This window comes from Hemitrygon akajei, chromosome 8, assembly GCF_048418815.1.
Source record: "Hemitrygon akajei chromosome 8, sHemAka1.3, whole genome shotgun sequence".
Lineage (NCBI taxonomy): Eukaryota > Metazoa > Chordata > Chondrichthyes > Myliobatiformes > Dasyatidae > Hemitrygon > Hemitrygon akajei.
The window spans coordinates 139,374,225-139,395,699 of NC_133131.1; the positions used below are offsets into that span (position 1 = coordinate 139,374,225).

The 21,475-nt window shown below is 42.0% G+C and overlaps 1 protein-coding gene across 2 annotated transcripts in view; it reads left to right on the forward strand.

Moving 5' to 3' along the window:
• The window catches only part of waca (WW domain containing adaptor with coiled-coil a), a 113,330-nt gene extending 97,448 nt beyond the window's left edge, over positions 1-15,882 (forward strand). For both annotated transcript variants that reach the window (XM_073054738.1, XM_073054737.1), the window contains 3 exons: positions 10,562-10,739; positions 13,625-13,752; positions 14,432-15,882. In XM_073054738.1, the coding sequence (XP_072910839.1) occupies positions 10,562-10,739; positions 13,625-13,752; positions 14,432-14,501 (376 nt within the window). In that variant the 3' untranslated portion in view covers positions 14,502-15,882. The remainder of the gene's footprint in view (positions 1-10,561; positions 10,740-13,624; positions 13,753-14,431) is intronic.
• Positions 15,883-21,475: the final 5,593 nt, after the last annotated feature.

Here is a 21,475-nt window from a genome sequence, read left to right on the forward strand (position 1 = left end):
GAAAATCTCACGCAAGCGCTCTTGGCAGTACTCGCAGCAAAAACCACGGCGGAAGCGCTCCTGGTAGAAGCACTCTTTCCAGTATCCTTTAAGCTATGAAGCTATCAAATAACACATAAAAATACACAGCCTATATAAAATAGAAATAATGTACGCCCAGTGTAGTTTCACTAACTGGAATCGGGAAGACAGTGAGCACACTGATGATGGTGTGTTAGGCTGAGTCGTCGGAGGTTGGGGTGGTGGGAGGTAGAGGAGACTGGGTGTCATCTCATTGTCGTCTGTTTCCATCAGGGCAGGCAATTCACCTTCTTCTATGCCTGCCTGTCTCATTGTCAAAGTCGAGTTTCATCGTCTGCTGTGGCTTCAATTTATTTTCATCTGTGGTAAATACGAAGATTTTCTTTGACAAAAGTGTTCACAATGTAAATTAAACTCCCTTTAGAAAAAGCAATGAAAATGTGAACTGATTTCTTGTCGATTTGTAAAGTTCTTTAAAAGTTGGAGTGGGTAATGTTTTCCCTTGGCTGTATTCTTGCTAAGCATTCTACCCGTTGTAAAGTATCTTCTATTGTTGAACTCAATATCTGTATTCTAATCGCACTGCAATATCACGAAGTTAATAAACAATAGATTACATCTTCACAACTGTCAGCATCTGGGACAGCAACAGTCATCCTTTTCGCAAATTCTTCTTTTTCTTATTTAGGTGACTTGTTTGTGTCAAGTGGATATAGTTTAGAACCACAGTGGAAACGAGTCATTATCTGTGATTGAACTATTGTTTTTCACATTGTCATGAAATTTATCTTGTCCATTATGCCGTTAGTCCTTTAAAATTCTGTGTAATCTGTAATTTAAACTATTTATTTGAGGTTTTACTCTCTGATTATGTTTTTCACTTCTGGAGTCTCAGTTCATTCAAAACCAAAGGATATTTCCCCTCCTCTTGACCTGGATTCCTGCTCCATAGAAATCCTAGAAAATGTTGAAACATAGCTGATGATTCAATATTCCTCCACCATAAACACTTATTGGAAATGGTGCTGCCAACAATGCCACAGAATATACTCCTGGAATTTTCAGTATTTAGCATGAAGAACTGCTTGATGATACTGCTGTTGACCGAAGTTTGATGGGCCTTGCTGTAAGACTGGGCCTGTGATCAGAATCAACTAACTGATCTCAGTATCTTTCCTGTTGTAATATTTGCAGGAATGGTTATTGGGAACATTAGGTCTTGCCCTCAGTATCAATAAACTCTCCATTGTGCAGCTGCTTAATACTGTAAACTGGCAGATTGAATAATTTTCAAATTGAAAACGGTTGATAGTGGAATTACATGGCTTCGTGATCTCTCACTTCATTATCACAAATCAGAATGTTCAAGACACTTCTGAAGGCTATTCACAAGAATTGTTCTAATGCTGATATTTAGTGATGCAATAGCTTTCCCTGACTCTTAACTGCCTTCTTCCTAGCTGCTCATCCTTTCCATCTTCACTGCTTGTGTACACTTATTTACTTCTCTACCCGTTAGTATTGTATATTCGTGTCTTGAGATCAATGTTCACCTTGAGTTCAAAAGTTTATACTTGGTCCCTGATTATCTCTTCCCCAAGTCTTAGGTCTGCTTCTGGGTGGGCCTTGAGGATTGAGTTAGCCTTGGCATCAGGCTCTGCAGCATTTGTGTCTCCATATGCTTCACCTGCAGTTAAGATAGGCCACTCCTTTAGGGAGATGGGCATTTCTCATGACAGTAGGCAAGCCCACAAGCAGATAACTGGCATAGCAAACAGCCAGACTGGACTGAAGTGGGGTTGTGAGGACAACAGATTGAGGCAACCTGACATGTATTTTGTCCACAGATGTAAAGGATGAATTAAATACACACCACTTAGATATATGATTAACATTATTTTGGGCAGCAGAGTCGAACTACTGCCTCACAGCTTCAGCACTTTGGGTTTACAGCTGGCCTGCACTACTGATTATATGGGGTCTACTTGTTTTCCCTGTGACTGGATAAGTTTCCTCTAATTGTTCCAGTTTCCTCTCATGTTCTGCAGATGTGTAGGTTGGGAATTTAATTTCCTGAGTGTGTTATGAGTGGTAAAATGTGCAGAGTATAAAATGGGGCTAGGATAAGTGAAGAAAGAAGGAAACTTGGGCAAGTGCTTTTCTAACATATGATTTCATATCCATGCTGAATGTAAAAGTTGCAGCTGAAAACTTATTAATATGTCAATAAAGTGATTAAATATCTGAACACTGTTTGCTTGGGAACATATTTACTGACTCAATATCATGGATCTTCTAATCTCATGATCTTAACTCATGCTTATCATCAACCCAAATATTATAGTTCATAAACGGCCCAGATTGTTTTTGCACACCAAAGCAAGAGTGAATAAATGCAGTTTTGCAGTTGCTGTCCATTTCCTAATTTATTAAAAATGAAAATAATGACTTAACTCTTGAGGCTACATGTGGAATGGACTTCTTATACTTCCCATAATCTAACTATTCTGGTCTGGAGGTATAGAGCCCATCTTACCTGCCCAGTGTAATAGTGCTGTGAAGTACAGTCCAAAATAAATCTGAAAGCCTTGCAGATACATAGTTTTGATGACTGTAGATGTATCTGCAATGCAGGAGCATTTCAGAACTTTTAAAAATAAATAAAAGTTGATGATACACAAGAATACAAGAAATTAGGAGTAGGAGTAGGCCCACCAGAATATTCAAGCTGCCTTGCCATTCATTATGCTCATGGCTGATTTTTGCTAGGTTCATCTCTTCTGTGCCAGTTCCCCATCATGCTCAGTTCATTAATCTGTCAAATATATTCACTACCTTTCTGAGGGATGTTTGCATCTAATCTTAAAATGACTGGTCACTTATTTTCCAGCTATGACCCTCATTTGTGACTTCCTCACTAGTGAAAACATCTCAAAATCAATCCATTTAGGTCCCCTTAAAATCTCATATGTTTCAATAAGATCACCCCACATATTTCTAAAGTTCCACGGAATACTGACCAGTTTAGTGTTTCTTTATAGGACAATGTTCTGATTCCAATGATTAGCCTGGTGAATTCCCTTTGGATTGCCTCCAATATTGCTATTGTGGTGACCCACTTTCTGCGCAGGCGAACCAGCTCACAAATAGCCGGCGCGGGGGGGAGACTTTAGTAATGTACCTCCGACGTCATTTCCGCCCGGAGAGGGTGGGCGCTAGGGATTTAAATGCCAGCGCCACGAAGTTTGAATAAACTAGTTTCGAAACGACTTACTGACTGCGTGTCATTATTTCAGCGCTGCGTGTAGCACATCGCTACATTGGTGACCCCGACGGTCCAAACGGGATTTGGACCAAAGATGACCAACTCTTCATCTGTTCACGCAGTTTCGCTAAAACTGCCGACTTTCTGGACGCTGCGACCACGCGTGTGGTTTAGCCAAGCAGAAGCCCAGTTCCAGATTCGGCAGATATCCTCTGATTCCACGCGTTACTACCACGTGGTGAGCGCCCTTGACCAGGAGACGGCCGCCCAGGTTGCGGATTTCATACAGTCGTCCCCGGAAGAAGGCAAATATGAAGCATTCAAGGCGCTGCTCATTGGGACCTTTGGCCTCTCACGGCGTGAGCGGGGTGCCAGCCTGCTTCACCTGGACGGTTTGGGAGACAGACTGCCATCAGCATTGATGAACGAGATGCTGTCCCTGGCTGACGGACACAAGCCCTGCCTCATGTTCGAGCAAGTGTTCCTGGAGCAACTGCCCGAGGACATACATCTGCTGCTGGCCGACGCAAATTTCAGCGACCCCTGGAAGGTGGCAGCCCAGGCAGACGTGCTGTGGAAAGCCAAGAGGGAGAGCGTGGCATCCGTCAGTCAGATTACCAGACCAGGCCCGGCAGGGGGGCGCACACAACACAGAGGCCAGTGAGTCCAGTGAACAGTGGTGTTTCTACCACCAGCGGTGGGGCACAAAAGCCCGCCGTTGTCGCCCGCCCTGCAAGGGCCAGCTGCTGCTAATGACTATGGCGGCTGGCCACCAGGACAGCCTCTTGTACGTCTGGGACAAACAGTCGGGACGCCGCTTCTTGGTCGACACCGGAGCGGAGATCAGCGTCTTGCCCCCAACGGGGTACGACACCTGCAACAGGAAGCCAGGACCCACCCTGAGGACCGCAAACGGCAGCACGATACGGACCTACGGCACCCGCACAGTGCAGCTGCATTTCGGCGCCAGCCGGTTCACATGGGACTTCACACTGGCCGCGGTGGCCCAACCACTCCTGGGGGCGGACTTCTTGTGAGCTCACAGCCTGCTGGTCGACTTGCAAGGGAAAAGACCTCAGTCCTTGACAGATAGACCTCAGTATGTGCGGTTGGGAGACTGTAGGTCTGACACGGTGGTCAGCAGCACAGGAGCGCCGCAGGGGACCGTGCTCTCTCCGGTCCTGTTCACCCTGTACACATCAGACTTCCAATATAACTCGGAGTCCTGCCATGTGCAGAAGTTCGCTGATGACACGGCCATAGTGGGGTGTGTCAGGAATGGACAGGAGGAGGAGTATAGGAAACTGATACAGGACTTTGTGATATGGTGCAACTCAAACTACCTGCGTCTCAATATCACCAAGACCAAGGAGATGGTGGTGGACTTTAGGAGATTTAGGCCTCATATGGAGCCAGTGATCATTAATGGAGAATGTGTGGAGCAGGTTAAGACCTACAAGTATCTGGGAGTACAGTTAGACGAGAAGCTAGACTGGACTGCCAACACAGATGCCTTGTGCAGGAAGGCACAGAGTCGACTGTACTTCCTTAGAAGGTTGGCGTCATTCAATGTCTGTAGTGAGATGCTGAAGATGTTCTATAGGTCAGTTGTGGAGAGCGCCCTCTTCTTTGTGGTGGCGTGTTGGGGAGGCAGCATTAAGAAGAGGGACGCCTCACGTCTTAATAAGCTGGTAAGGAAGGCGGGCTCTGTCGTGGGCAAAGTACTGGAGAGTATAACATCGGTAGCTGAGCGAAGGGCGCTGAGTAGGCTACGGTCAATTATGGAAAACCCTGAACATCCTCTACATAGCACCATCCAGAGACAGAGAAGCAGTTTCAGCGACAGGTTGCTATCGATGCAATGCTCCTCAGACAGGATGAAGAGGTCAATACTCCCCAATGCCATTAGGCTTTACAATTCAACCGCCAGGAGTAAGATATGTTAAAGTGCCGGGGTTGATTGTATTTAATGTATTTAAGTAAACTACTTAAGAACTTTTTAAAAGCTATTATTAATGCTTTTTGAGAGAGTGATTTAGATGCATATCATATTTTTACTGAGTTAAGTATTGTATGTAATTAGTTTTGCTACAACAAGTGTATGGGACATTGGAAAAAATGTTGAATTTCCCCATGGGGATGAATAAAGTATCTATCTATCTATCTAAGACTGGTACATGCCGAGACTTTCCAGACGTTCTCCCTGGGTGAAGCCAAGTTGCCGGCCCCACACCTGGACTCCATCACGCTGTCGGACAACGAATTCACCAGAATCCTGGCGGACTTCCCATCGATTCTAGCACCGCAGTTCACGGCAGCCATGCCCAGACACTGGGTACAGCACCACATTCCGACCCAGGGACCACCCCTTCACGCCCGCGCACGTAGGCTCCCTCCGGAAAAGCTCCACCTGGCGAAGGAGGAATTCAAGCGGATGGAGGAATTGGGGATCATACGGCGGTCTGACAGCCCATGGGCCTCCCCCCGCACATGGTGCCCAAAGCAACAGGGGGCTGGAGACCATGCGGCAACTACCGCAGGCTGAACGAGGCTACAACAACGGACCGCTACCCTGTGCCGCACATTCAGGACTTTACAGCAAACCTGCACAGCGTATGGATCTTCTTCAAGGTAGACTTCGTCCGGGGATACCATCAAATCCCGATGCATCCGGACGACATCCCCAAAACGGCATTCATCACCCCTTTCAGCCTTTTCGAGTTCCTCCGCATGCCATTCAGCCTAAAGAATGCCGCACAGACGTTTCAGCAGTTAATGGACGCGTTGGGACGCGACCTGGACTTCGCTTTCATCTATTTGGACGATATCCTCATAGCCAGCAGCAGTCGTCAGGAGCATCTGTCCCACCTCCGTCAACTCTATGCCCAACTGAGTGAATACGGCCTCACGATCAACCTGGGCAAGTGCCAGTTCGGTCTCGATACCATCGACTTCCTGGGCCACAGGATTACCAAAGACGGGGCAACACCTCTGCCCGCCAAGGTAGACGCGATCCGCCACTTTGCCCGGCCCAACACGGTCAAAGGCCTGCAGGAGTTAGTTGCTATGGTGAACTTCTACCACCGTTTCCTCCCTTCAGCAGCCCATATCATGCGCCCTGATGCCCTTGTACACCCTGATGTCGGGTAAAGGCAAGGACATTACTTGGGACGAGGAGGCCGCAGCCACTTTCGTTAAAGCCAAGGACATTACTTGGGACGAGGAGGCCGCGGCCACTTTCATTAAAGCCAAGGAAGCCTTGGCAGTGCTGGTGCACTCCAGAACGGACGTTCCGACTGCCCTCACGGTGGACGCATCCAACACAGCAGTTGGTGGGGTTCTGGAGCAGCTCATCGAGGGGCGCTGGCAACCCCTGGCGTTCTTCAGCAAGCACCTACGACCACCCAATCTCAAGTACAGTGCTTTCGACTGGGAGCTGTTGGCGCTATACCTGGCGATCCGGCATTTCAGGTACTTCTTAGAAGGCAGGCCGTTTGCCGCGTTCACGGACCACAAACCGTTGACCTTCGTGTTCACAAAGGTGTCCGATCCCTGGTCAGCTCGCCAGCAGCGACATCTGTCCTACACGACGGACATCCAGCATGTCTCGGGGAAGGACAACATCGTGGTGGATGCACCCTCCAGACCAGCTGTCCAGGCCCTGTCCCTGGGGGTGGACTATGCAGCACTGGTGGAGGCGCAGCAGGCAGACGACGAGATGCCCAGCTACAGGACCGCAGTCTCGGGTTTGCAGCTGCAGGACTTTCTCGTAGACCCAGGTGATAGGACCCTCCTGTGCGACGTGGCTACTGGCCAACCTCGCCCCATCGTCCCGGCAGCCTGGAGGCAGCGAGTTTTCGACACCATACACGGTTTGGCGCACCCGTCTATCAGGACAACCGTCCAGCTGGTCTCCAGCAAGTTCGCGTGGCATGGACTTCGCAAGCAGGTCAGTGAATCGGCCCACACTTGCGCACAGTGCCAAACAGCCAAGGGGCAGCGGCACACTAAAGCCCCGCCGCAGCAGTTCCACCCCACCCACCGGAGGTTCGACCACATTCATGTGGATATCGTGGGACCTGTACCAGTGTCCTGAGGAGCACAGTACCTCCTAACGATGGAAGACCGGTTCATGAGGTGGCCAGAGGCAGTCCCGCTCACCGACACATCTGCCGATTCCTGCACCCGAGCACTGATCACAACCTGGGTAGCACACTTCGGGGTACCGGCCCACATTACCTCCGACAGAGGCGCCCAGTTCATGGCCAGCCTGTTAGGAACGCAGCTACACCACACTACTGCCTACCACCCACAGTCGAACGGACTGGTGGAACGCTTCCACCGTCACTTGAAGTCGGCTCTCATGGCCCACCTGAGAGGACCTAACTGGGTGGACAAGCTTCCCTGGGTCCTGCTTGGAATTCGTACAGCGCCCAAAGAGGATCTGCACGCCTCGTCAGCCGAGTTGGTGTACAGCGCACCCCTGGCCGTCCTGGGAGAGTTCATACCAGCCCCAAGGGGGCAAGAGGAAGAACCCGCAGCAGTCCTGGACAGGCTACGCGAAAGGCTCGGCAACCTGGCCCCCGTACCAACTTCACAGCACGGACGGACCCCGACCCATGTACCCAAAGACCTGCAAAACTGTAAGTTTGTGTTTGTACGACGGGGCGGACACCGGGCGCCGCTACAGCGGCCGTACGAGGGGCCGTTCAAGGTGATCAACAGCAATGGGTCCACGTACGTTCTGGACATTGGGGGAAAAGAGGAGGTTTTCACGGTGGACTGACTCAAACCAGTGCATGTGGACTTGGCGCAGCCAGTCGAGGTTCAGGCACCGCGGCACAGAGGCAGACCTTCCAAACAGAGGCTGATCCAGACTGTGGACATTGGGGGGTGTATCGCCAGTTCTTGGGGGGGGGGGGGGGGTTATGTGGCGACCCACTTTCTGCGCAGGCGAACCAGCTCATAAATAGCCAGCACGGGGGGGAGACTTTAGTAATGTACCTCTGACGTCATTTCCGCCCGGAGAGGGTGGGCGCTAGGGATTTAAATGCCAGCACCACGAAGTTTGAATAAACTAGCCTCGAAACAACTTACCGACTGCGTGTCATTATTTCAGCGCTGCGTGTAGCACATCTCGCTACACTATATCATTTTTTGTTTGGTAAGAGAACCAAAACCTTTGCTGAGAATTCCAGTTGTGGCCTTTATTACAGTGCAACTGTAATAAAACCTCTCTGTTTTTAAATTCCAACATCTGTAACATACTGTATTTGCCTTAACTATTTGTTGCACCTCCCTGCCAACATTTTGTGGTTCCTCAAATGGCTAGATCCTTCTGCATTTCACTCATTTGCAGCCTCTCGCTCTCTATTTACATAATAATCTGCCTCTTAATTCCTCATACTAAAGTGTATGACCTTGCACTTGCCCACATTAAACTCTTATTTGTTAGGTTTTTGTCCAATCACTTAGTCTGCATGTATCCTCTTTCAGGAATACAATATCCTCATCACAGTATGCCCTGCAACTTATTTATATATCATTGGCAAACTTTGAAACATTGTATTTGTTCCTTTCCTCAGGTCATTAGTGTAAATAATAAACAGTTAAAGGCCAAGATCTGATCCCTGGGTGCTCTGCTAATTATGTAGCTGAAAAGGACACATTTATTCCAATAAATAGCTTATTATAAATGTCTGATTTTAAGAAACTTTTAAAAACTGTTAAAGGTGAAATAAACAACTAATAATGAACAATTGATTTGTGTTTTCTTTGAGTTAAACAACATAATGTAAGCTAGAATAGTTGGAGGGAAAAATAATTTCCTTTCCCATTTGTTTTATATCTATGGTACAATTAAAATCAATAAAAGACTGAGTTCTTTTGTCATGACTCAAATATTCTAAGTACTGAGAAAAGAAAATACAATTTGCACAAAGCGAGAATCAATGGCATGACATTCAGTTTCACAACAACTCTGAAATATTAAAGGGTTGTTTATCCTTTAATGATACACAACCCAGTCTTCTCATATAACCTCTGAAAGGTATGGATAATATATTTTGCAAATATTTTGGATATTCTATTTACCCTGAGCAACGAAACAAATTTGGATTTGTCTCTGAGTTGTCATACTGTTGGTTTGACAGCCAGTGCCAGAAGAGCATAGATTTCAGCCTCAAAACGTTCAGAATATAGAGACATTCAGAATATATAGAACTTCCTTGAGTACTATGTACTGCCTCTGACAGCAAATCAAGTTGCTGAAACTCACTTGCTCATTCCACTTCAAGCGGTCTGCTTCTGACTGTGTGTCTGATAGATCCAGTGATACCAAGTCAAATTGATCTAAGTTTAATATGAACCAGGCTGGCACTGCCTGCCATGAACCCAGTTGTTGCAGCAGAATATACTATTGATTGCAATCTGGACTGAACAAGATAGATGTAGATTGTAAAGTAAGATTGTCAAAGAAATTGGTTTTAAGTTAGGAAGTCAGGATAAGAATAGGCAGAGAGAATAAAAGGAAATGTCAGTGATCAGATGGCAAATTGATTAATAAAAGGTAAAAAACAAAAAAAAATGCATTTGTCTGGAAAGGGCAAAGACATACCAGAAACAGTGAGTCAAACAGCATCCACAGAGGAAGAAATAGATCATATTTCTGATTAATTGATCCTTCATAAGAAAAGCCCAGTTTTGATGCAAAGTACAACGTTTGTACTTGAAAAAATTCTCCTAATCTTTGGATTCAGCTTGAATATTTACATTTATTTTCCAGATAACTAACCTAATCTGCATATGCATCAAATCCTGTAATGTAGCTAATCAAAAGAAAAACATGCAGCTCCCAAAATGCTTTTAGTCAGCTACATCTTGTTTATGAAGTATATGCATTGTTTTAATATCAGAAATCCAACCATTTCTTGGTTCTTCTCAAGGTTTCTCAAAAAGTGATATGGTAACGGCCAGGTAATCTCTGCATGTTGGTAGAAAATGAATATTGGCCTAAACAAAGGGATATCTTCTTTGAAATGTATGCAACCTACGACTTTGTGACTCTGAGGCAAGGTATAGCTTATTGAATGATATACATTACTTATTATTATTATTATTATGAATTATTGAGTAATTCACAGTTGCAGCTTTGAGAATTGTAGCTACAAATTGACATCCTTCACACTTCAGGCAAATGCTTTCTTAATGTAATGCTATAAACTGCTTTTTTGAAATTAAAATTAGTGCAAATTACCATTACCTAAATTTTTGCAGCAACCAGAGAAGTCCATCACCGAGTTCAAATCACATCTCAAGCAGCAGTGCGACTTCAGTATCATCAACTACAACCGCACGTTCTTCATGTTCATTGACGCCGACGCTAGTTGCACATTTCAGTGAAAATCTTATTAAACACGTTCAGGGTTGGCCTGCCGATCATGCGGAAAAGCAAGTAAGTGAATTTCAGTTTGATTTTGAAATAATAGATGTACATTTTGTTGGATATTACTTCAACGAAGTTGACATTAGGAATTTAGATTTTTTTTAGAATATAGATCATCTGTTTTTGTCACATGTTCATCAAAACATATAATGAAGTACATTATTTAAGTCAATCCCGCTTGGTGGCGCAATAATACCAGTGCTGGACTCCGGAGCCAGGGTTCCCAAGTTCGAATCCAAGTCGGATTGAGCTAGCAACTCGGCCTCATAAAAACAAGAATAGGTTGCTACAGAAACACAGTTATGACGGTGCCCGATAACTCCACTGCCGAGTTAAGGGCTATTTTTATTTAAGTCAACAATGTGCTGGAGTTATCCTGTAAATGTCAGAATGTTTCAGGTGCCAAAATAGCATGCCTGCAATTTGCTAATCCTAGCTCATACATCCTTGGGAATGTGGGAGAAAACTTGCATGGCTACAGGGAGAATGTACAGGTGTGCTGGGAATTGAATCCTGATCTTACGGCTGCTGTTGTAAAGCCTTAACACTAACCACAATTTTACCTTCTTGCTTTGTATTTTAATGTTTGAACTTTTCCCTACAACTGGTATTATACAAAAATTGTGTTATGCTTGCAAGAGAATCTTGACTTCTTTCCTCTCGCATTTGAGTAAAATTGTGTAGATCCAAATGCTGTTTTTTTTTGCTGGAGAATGCTATGAGTAAAGCTTGCCCAGGTACAAACTGGTATTTGTACAAAAGGGATGTGGAATCTCGAGTAAAAAGTACTTGATGCGCTAGCTAAAAGTAAGGATGCAAGAAGAAAATAACATGAACTAAGGCCAAGTATACAGATGTCAGCACTTCCAAAGGAAGCTCAGTGATGTTTGTGACTGAAGTCGATGCGCTATGTAATGAGACAGATTTTAAAGAAAAGGCATTTGATAAATGAAAAACATATTGAATTGCGAAGCAGTTAAAACCCTTAATGAAGGTTGAAGATGACTTGCATTCAACTACCTTTCATTTTCAGAGGGAAATGAACATCTGATACAGATCAGGGTTGTTTCTTAGGAATAGAGTAGTTTCTTTGAAACGTTTGATTTGAAGTTTTGTTCAGAACAAACGATGAAAAAAGTGGCTACAGAATATGGATTGCAATAAAAAACATTCTAACCAGAGTAATAGTTAATTTTAATGAGGAGTGTGTAATGTCTATAAAATCATATAGAACTTTACATTGGAACAGCTGTGGAACAGCTGATCATCCCAATCTACCTCGAGAAAAGGTTCTTGGGCAACTGAAAGGTCTGTAGGTAGGTAAGTCACCTGGACCAGATAGTGTACACCACAGAGTTCTGAAAGAGCTGGCTGAACAGATTGTGTTGGCATTATTAATCACTAGATTCTTGAATGGCTCCGGAAGACTGGAAAATTGCAAATGTCACTCCACTCTTCAAGAAGGAAGGGAGGCAAAAGAATGAAACTATAAGCCAGTTAGTTTGACCTCAGTGGTTGGAAAGATGTTGGAATCAATTATTAAGGATGAGGTCTTAGGGTACATAGAAAACGTGATAAAATAGGCCATAGTCAACATGGTTTCCTCAAGGGAAGATTTTCCCTGACAAACCTGTTGGAATTCTTCGAAGAAGTAACAAATAGAAGAGACAAAGGAGAATTGAATGATGTTATGTACTTGGATTTTCAGAAGGCCTTTGACAAGATGCCACACATGAGGCTGCTTAATAAGCTACAAGCCCATGGTATTACAGGAAAGATTGTAGCATGGATAAAGCAGTGGCTGATTGGCAGCAGACAAAAAGTGGGAATAAAGTGAGCCTTTCCTGATTGACTGCCAGTGACTAGTGGTGTTCCACAGTGGTCTGTGTTGGACCAATTCTTTTTACGTTATATGTCAATGATTTGGATGATGGAATTGAAGGCTTGCATAGTTTGCAGATGATATGAAGATAGTTGGAGGGGCAGGTACTTTTGAGGAAGTAGAGAGGTTATAGAAGGACTTCAACAGATTAGGAAAATGGACAAAGAAATGGCAGATGGAATACAATTGCCCCCGGCCCAGCCAAACTTAAGAGTTTGGGTGGATGCTGCGCGATGTGTCCCCGTTCCAAATTCCACCCCAGCCGGCAGCCTATCAGCTCTCTCCATTTGCATCTTCTCTCCGCATCTCTCCCTGGCAAAAGACCATGAAAATCTCTCTTCCAGACTCACAAGGAAGAACAACAGCATTCCAAATCCCGTTATCTCTAATCATAACCCAAACATTGCTGCTACAGAGAAACCATTACATTATCAGTGAAACCTTCCAGCATGTTACACAGGAGTGAAACTCCACAGCATGTTGCAATAGTATCTCCACATCTTCTCTATCGAAATATAATTTAATATATTTAATAATAATATAATATATTTAATAATAATATAATAATTTAATATATTTAATAATAATATAATCAATCATAATTTTGTTTCTCCATTCATGCTCTCCATGATCTTCTCTGTTTTGAGGAAATCAATCCCACCTGCTCTGGTATAATTTGTTTTCTTGGTTGCGTGTGTTGCTTCCATTCTTTATTGCCAGTTGTCCTCAAAGGTGGTGAGACACTGCCACTTTGAACCAATGTTTTATTTCTGATTTAGGAATTATTTTGCATAACCAAAGCCTCATATTTGAAGAGATGAGAGTTAACAATATTGATTATATATTTGGATGATGTGCTGATTCAGTATAACAGAATTATTGAATTTATCCTAAATTGGTTTTAGAATGTCAAAATGTAAATATATATTTTGTTCTAAAATTCCACGTTACATGTATTTTTCACTGAATTATTTGTATTTGTAATTTAATTTAATAGTAATTTTATATTTAGGCATCGAGGCTGAGAGAAGAAGCACACAACATGGGAAGTATTCACATATCTGAAATTAGTACTGAGCTCAAAAATTTAAGATCTTTGGTCCGAGTATGTGAAATTCAAGCAACTTTGCGTGAGCAAAGGTAAGCAGTGCCCCCATTTATGATTATTTTGGTGAACCTATTATCAGAGAGATTTTTAAGTCCTTTAAAATGACTTCAGTTTCGTGTGTAGCTATCAACAAATTTTGTTCTGTCCATTCTGTCCATCAATACGTTATTAACAAAATGAAGTGTAGATTGTAGGTCCAAATAATTATTCTTGAATAAAGCTTAGCCGCACCCCCCCCCCCACCAAATGTTCTGTCATGTCATCCTGGCTGTTTTCATTGGGCTTGGCTTCTATTAACTTTCTGTTCCCATATGAGAAAGGGGAATTTTTAATTTGTTTTAAGTATTTGATTCTGTGTGTCAATTTCTACATGTATTTTGGAAAGCTTGCCACATCTCTGTTCAAATTGAAGCCTAATAGAAGACAAATTGCATTTCAATAAGAGTGGTAATTTAGAATTTGTATGTTCTCTGCTGCAAATTTGCCTTCACTATACCTGTCATGTTGAAGTCAAACTTAAATCAAGTAACTGAATATTCTGATATTTAATTAATTACAAATATTCACGTGCTAAATATAAATGATTCTTTATGAGAAGAAATTTAAGTATATTCAGAAGCCTATTTTCAATTGGCTGCAGATTGAAATTTAATCAGTATAATTGTCATGTCAATGTGGTAACTGTCATTTCTCCACCCTCCATTCTTACAGGATACTGTTTTTGAGACAACAGATTAAAGAGCTTGAAAAACTGAAGAATCAAAATTCCTTTATGGTGTGAGGACTTGTGAAGAAATTGCACATGGTTTAAAGCCAGGGACTGTAAACGTTTGCCCAATCTTAAACTAAAATTTTGAGCTGCGTTTGAGAAGGCTTTGGACCGTGGGGCTGGGCAAAAGGGTGGAATGGGAGGGGGACAAGGAGGGTTCTAATTCAGGGGAGATAAAGTGGTTAATTTGTAAACCCTTGAAATGTAGATTTCTTGTAGATGTATCCTTCACGTTGTAAATATGTTTTGTAGAGTGAAGCCATGGGAAGCCATGTGTATCAGAGCTTTGACATCTGAACTAATCAATGCTGAGGTGGCTAAATACCTAGCCTTTTACATGTTAACTTGTCTGCAAACTAGCTTTGGTAATTTTCATCATTCAGTGAAATGCATTTCTTAGAATGCTGGCGGCACCAGCCAGTGTGCATCACGGGCTGCAACAACTGGAACAGTTTGGTCAGTATACAAATTAGCATGGAGCACCTTCAGATTCCACAGACCCAGTCAGGCAGAGCTCCGCAGGCAGCTTTCTTCATTGCAAGGCAATTATTTTTTTTCTTAAGGCATTGTGGCCAAGGCACTTGGGTTCACCAACTTTTCATTCCTCCTTACAGCAGTTCATAAGTTGTGTGCTGTTGTATGAATAAAATAAAGATTGTTGCAGTAGGTACATTACAGATTGATTTCTTGTATGCCTACCTAATTGCTGTGTATTTGCATTTGTGCCCTGTTTTAAAACAAAAAAAAAATGGGAGCAGAGAAAGATTGATACAGGGCATATGTGTATTTATTAAGCGGCTGAAGCCACTAAAAAATAGTAACAAAAATTCAATGTTATTTGCTAACCTTGTTGACGTTGGGAAAAAGCTGGTTATTCATGAGAAGATGTATGTAAATATAATAAACTTTTGTTGTTTAAAGCACTGGGTACCCTTCTTTTTATTCAGCTACTGCATATAGGAAGCTGAACTGCTCTGGCAAACCTGATTGGGAGTAATCCTTGTTGGATGCTTGTTTTTCTTTGTATAGAACTCTAGCTTTCAAAAAGAGACAAGTTTGTGAAAAATTGAATGACAGAACTTTTTTTTCCCTTTCTGTAAGTGATTCTGTGACTAAAACAAGAACTTCAACAAGGATTTTGGATTCCTTGCCTGTAATTGGCTTGTGTAAAGTCTTGGTTTACCTGTATTACTATAATGACACATTTAATTTGAAGGATGTTTGTATTGTAGCTAACTGTGCAAGTAAGGTGCTGACTGCTGTTCTTTTGCCATCACAATACGCTAGATCTGTGTAATTCGAGCACATGGCCATCATTGGGAAAATGGTGGTAAAGCTCAGCTTTGTATATTGTTTCCTAAAGTATATAAAAAATAAAACTATGCTACCACTGGATATGTTCACTTTTCTTTCATGTGCAGGTTCACACATGGGGTTTACCACACTGTTAATTTACTAAAATTTTTGATTAATGAAATAGCTGTAAATAGTTTACAAGGATGTGTTTAGCAAATATGACTATCAGAAGTTTATTCGATTTTTACTAGTACTTGTGCCAGCACCTAACTTTTATTTATTTTGGTATTGCACAAGTTTTTTGAAGGGTGGTATAGAAAGAGCTGAATTTATAGATGCATTTTTATTAAGGCTAGCAAATTGGTTTGTAGACTATTCCTTGAAGTTTAACTTGCTCTTAACTATTGGCTTTGTTATTAACTATAAACCATTGCTTATAGCTTGCATGTGAGCCTCTGCACTATGATTCTATGATTGCATTACACAATTAACCTTAATCCAATTTGAACAAAAACCAATTACTACTTAAAATTTCTGCTATCTTAATTGTTTCTTTATTGTTAGTCATTTGATAACTTTTAATGAATGCTTCCTTTCAATAGACGCCCAACTATATTCAAATTTGTTTTGCCAGGAACATTTGTTATTTCCAGTTATCTTTTTATACCCTGTGAAGAGAATTCATTTGTTTCTAAGCTCTAAATTGGTCTGTTTACATTTATTAATTTGTTTTATCATTCCTCTTTGAAAACTTGATGTGCTGGAAAGTTACATTAACAAGGTTGCTGAAATCAAAGTAATTTCAAAGTATATACTATATTTGACCAATTTTATGGTTGATCTAGACTTCTGAAAATGTGTGTGAGAGATGTATAAATGCTACTTCATATTTTTGAAATGGCTAAATGTGATATGTAACACTTAGCTGCCCATTTGCTTTTCATGTTTTGATTTATTTTTTGTTAGTCTCATGTTCTTTGTTAGGGAAGAGGAAAGTGATGAGATCTTTCAACTACTTGGAGTTATATAACAGAACAACAGGTAATTTGGCCCAACTTGTCCATGCTGTCCAAAGTGACTACTGGAGTTGGTTTCATTTGCCTGCTTTTGACCTATATCCCTGTAACCTTTCTCATTCTCATACCTTTCCAAATGTCTCTTTAAGCATTGTGCCTGTATCTTCCACTTCCTCTGACAGTTCATGCGATATACCAACTGCTCTGTCATTATAAAATATTCATTCTATTCAAGTAACTATACAGAAGCAAATTAAAACATTATTTATGATGTACTGCACTGACGAGACCTAATTATGGGTGCCCAACAAGTCATGTAAGTAATTTCACTATTTCTGCTTGGCATGGTTCTTGAGGAGATGTTGGATTGTGCATAGTTAGGCACTTGGCCAATAAATGGAAGTTAGATTTAATTAGAGTGACCAATATGTGAGTGGACCAGTGTTAAAGTGGGGTGCTCAGGTTTTGGTGAGGAGAGGTGAAGGCTGTTGGAAGACTTTTTTCACACACAAAATGCTGGTGCAACGCAGCAGGCCAGGCAGCATCTATAGGAAGAAGCACTGTGGACGTTTTAGGTGGAGGCCCTTCATCAGGACGAAGGATCCTGACCAAGGGTCTCGGCCCAAAACGTCGACAGTGCTTCTTCCTATAGATGCTGCCTGGCCTGCTGCGTTGCACCAGCATTTTGTTTGTGTTGCTTGAATTTCCAGCATCTGCAGATTTCCTCGTGTTTATGGGAAGATTTTTTTCATTTCTTTTTTCTTTTTCTTTGTTATTGCACAAGTAAAGCAGTGGGGATGCCAGGTAGAATAGTGGAATGCTCCTCTTGCAGGATGTGGGAGGGCAGCAAGACTTCCAATGTCCTTAACAACTACACGTGCAAGAAGTGCATCCAGCCATGGCTTCTTTCAGAAGTGTTAATGAATTAGAGCTGGAACTGGATGAACTCCAGAACATTCAAGAGGCTGTGGGGTTGATTGACAGGACATACAGAGAGGTGGTTACATCCAAGGTGCAAGACACTGGTAACTGTGACTATCAGGAAGAGGAAAGGGGATAGGCAGCCAGTGCAGAGTACCCCTGTAGCCATTCCCCTCAACAACTTTCAATGCTGTGGTGACCAAGCAGAAGAAAGCCACAGTGGTCAGTTCTCTGACATGGAGTCTGGTTCTGTGGATCAGTAAGGTAGGCAGAGATAAGAGGAGTGCAGTAGAGACAGGGGATTCCATAGTTGGAGGAGTAGACAGGAGTTGCTGTAGTCATGAAAGAGACACCCGAATAGTGTGTTACATGGATAGAAGATTGGCTGACTGGCAGGAGACAGAGTAAGAATAAAAGGGGCCTTTCTTTACTGGTTGGTTGGTGGTGATGCAGGATGTTTTTCTCAGTGGTGGGCTTTGGGACTGCTTCTTGTCATACATCAATGATTTGGATGACAAAATTGATGGCTTTCTGGCCAGGCTGATTCGAAGATGGGTGGATGGGCAGGTAGTGCCAAGGTAGCAGGGAATCTGCAGAAAGTCTTGGATTAGGAAAATGGGCAAAGTGGCATATGGAGTATAGTGTAGGGGTAGTGTATTGTCATGCACTTTGGTAGAAGGAATACAGACATCGATTATTTTATAAGCAGGAATAAAATTAAAAAATCAGAGGTCAATGATTTACTGTTTTAATGTAGTACAAGATATCCTGATTTGGTCTAAGTTTCATCTATTTCATAGATGGTAAGCAGATGCTAATTAATATGAATTAAGTTTGGAGGTAAATTAGAAATAACCAAGAAAACTTTTTAATGTAATATTTACTGTTTTCTTTGTATAACCAATATCAAAGGGAGACATCATCTTAATGGCTGCAGAGACAAATTGAAAAATTTAGACAAAATCCAATTTGTACCATGCTGGACCAATTGTTAACTTCATCAAAGCGTTTGAGTTGCCAAATCCCCTAACTTTGTCAGTATTTTCTTTCTCTTCCCACACTCTTGCATTTCAATTTATTTGTAGTTGAAACAATCTGGGCTGTGGACAGGAGTGGTTCCAGCTCAGTTGAGATCTCTCCTTCGATTTGCACTGGTATTGGGCTCATACCAAACATCTGCTACCTTGCAAGAAGACTCACTGACTAGAATTGACTTTTGATCTGATGAAACCTCAATTTTAAAACTACCAAAACTGCTATGATCTTGCCATTTTATATCCTACTCTGGCTATATAAGTTTTGGAAATACATTTCACTATTACTTCCTTCAGCATTGGCGGTTATGGCTCAAATCTGTAAACCCTTAAATTCTGGAGACTTCTATCTATTAAAAGCTAAAACTACTTTAATTAATACTTAAGTCACCAGGTTTAATATTCCTTTGTAGCTCAATGTCGAAGTCTGTTTGATTATACTCAACCAGAACAAACATGTAGTATTTTACTGAATTAAAAGCAATGTTTATATGCTCCTGAAATTGATTCGTTGCTCTATACCTACTCCATAGATGGGGCCTTTTGTTTTGAGATACAGAGAATTGGTTTATCAAGATGAAGTGGTGTGCATACTCTGGAAGTGGGCTTCCAAAAAATTATTAGACACTGCATTTTTCCAGCACAAGTCTCTTTCAAGTTAGGATCTGATAAGATTGGAAAAAGAAAGACACGTATAAGATGTTATGTAACTGTATTTGAAAATGGAAGTTCTCTGTTTAACTTGAGAGCCATTTTATTATTGAATTATTTATGCTCAAGGACAATATTTACTTGTAGAAAACTCTGTACATTTCTGCTCAGTTCTTGAACTCTGCCATCCAGAAGAATAAGGGCATTAAGTGCATGTGAATATCACCACCTGCGATGTACAGACTATTCAGAGATGGACACGTATTCCTTCAAAATTGGTTTAAAACCCCGGAACTGGTACCCAACAGATTGCAGTTCAGTACTGTCCTCCACTGGAGCGAGGATGGGCAATTAATGCTTGCCTTTCCAGAAACATGCAGATCTCAAGAAATTAAAATCTTCAGAAATATATTGTAAAAAATGGCCAATAAAAAATTATTGTTAATAATAGTATCCTTTTGGTGTATTTGAATGGCTGGTCAGTCCTTTCATAAGTAGTTTTCTACATGTGATACTTAATTAGTGTAGAACACCGATCAGCCACAGGTGTTAAGCCACAACATAATAGAAAACATCTCGTACACTATAGAAGTAGCATTTTGTACTCTGTACATAGTGTGTATATTTAGGAAATATATGCTTTTCAATTCAAATATTTGAGGTTTCCTTGTGTCAAACTCTTAATGGGAATCCAGCAGAATATATATATCAATTTTAATCAGTTTTGGTGGAAAACTCTGCCATCTTTAACAGAGATGGTCTAGTCTGGTGGTATATATACCTCTGTCGTCTGTCCCTCCGGATTGGTTAGTCCTCATCCAATCAAGTTTCCGCTGTCCCTCTTTACAAAGGTTCATTTATTGTCAAAGTACACAACTCTGAAATTCTTTGATTTTCCAGGTAGCCATTTAACCAAGAAAGAAATTAAAGGCAGCACAATAATTAAAAAAAACCCAAATCCCACTTCCCTGCAAAAAAAGTACAGAAACAGAACAGGCACATCGACCCCCAAATCCTCCCAGCGCACAAAAATGAGAAGATTGAGCAAAAAAACACAATATAAAAGTTGTAAGACTGAAAAATAGAGCCTATAGTCCAAAGTCCATATCTGAAATATGGAAAAAACCTGGGCAACCCCCTCCGGGTGTAGCAGTGGGCTCTCCCCTCTCCAGTACACAGTGACTGATCAAATGATAGCCAGCACTCTCTGCTCTTCCTTCGATGCTTCAATCTCTTTTGTTGCTTTAATTGGTGAAGTAGAGACAAACATCAGCTTGCATCCTGTCCTGCAGCTTGACCACAATGAGGTTCACGCACACTGCCTCTGCCTCCTGGAGAATGCAGAGCACAAACACCCAAACAATCTCCAAACTTACGCACTTACCTTGATGTTTCAATTGCTGAACAATGGAAAGCTTTAATCAGCAAAATGTAGTCAAATATCAGCGTGCACACCTTCTGCAGCTTCCTTGCCACAGGGTTCACTCACGCTGCTTCTGCCTCCTGGAATCATCTCAGAGACTGCACGGTACTGAAGCACCCAAACGATCTCCAAACAGCAAAACACATGCTCCAACAGTTTACAGAGTCACTGTCAAGACATGAAATAGATGTAAAAGAAATGAAAAAGATGGTTTCATAATCTATCCAGAAGATGTCAACCAAAGGAGCTTTGTATGTATGCGCCATCTTGACTGGATGGCGAATTCAAAAAAAAACCAGGAACCTGTCTCTACTGCCTGTCTTCCCTATATTTCCAGAGTTTCTGGAAGGATCACCAGGATCCTGAAGAAATACCGGATTAGTACCATCCATAAACATGTAAGGAAGCTCAAATCACAGCTTATGTGGGTCAAAGATGACTTAGGATTCAGAAAGGCTGGCGATAACAGGATTCCTTGTGAATGCAGACAAAGAACAGCAATGGCCATAGGATTGACTTCGTCAGCACAAACTGAGCCATGCTAATGACTTGTAGGGCTACCTGGTGAAGGAAGCCATTGAAATAAAAATAGAGGAAATGAATTTTAACAAAGACAAAAGTCTCGCTCTAAGTAAGAACTGAAAT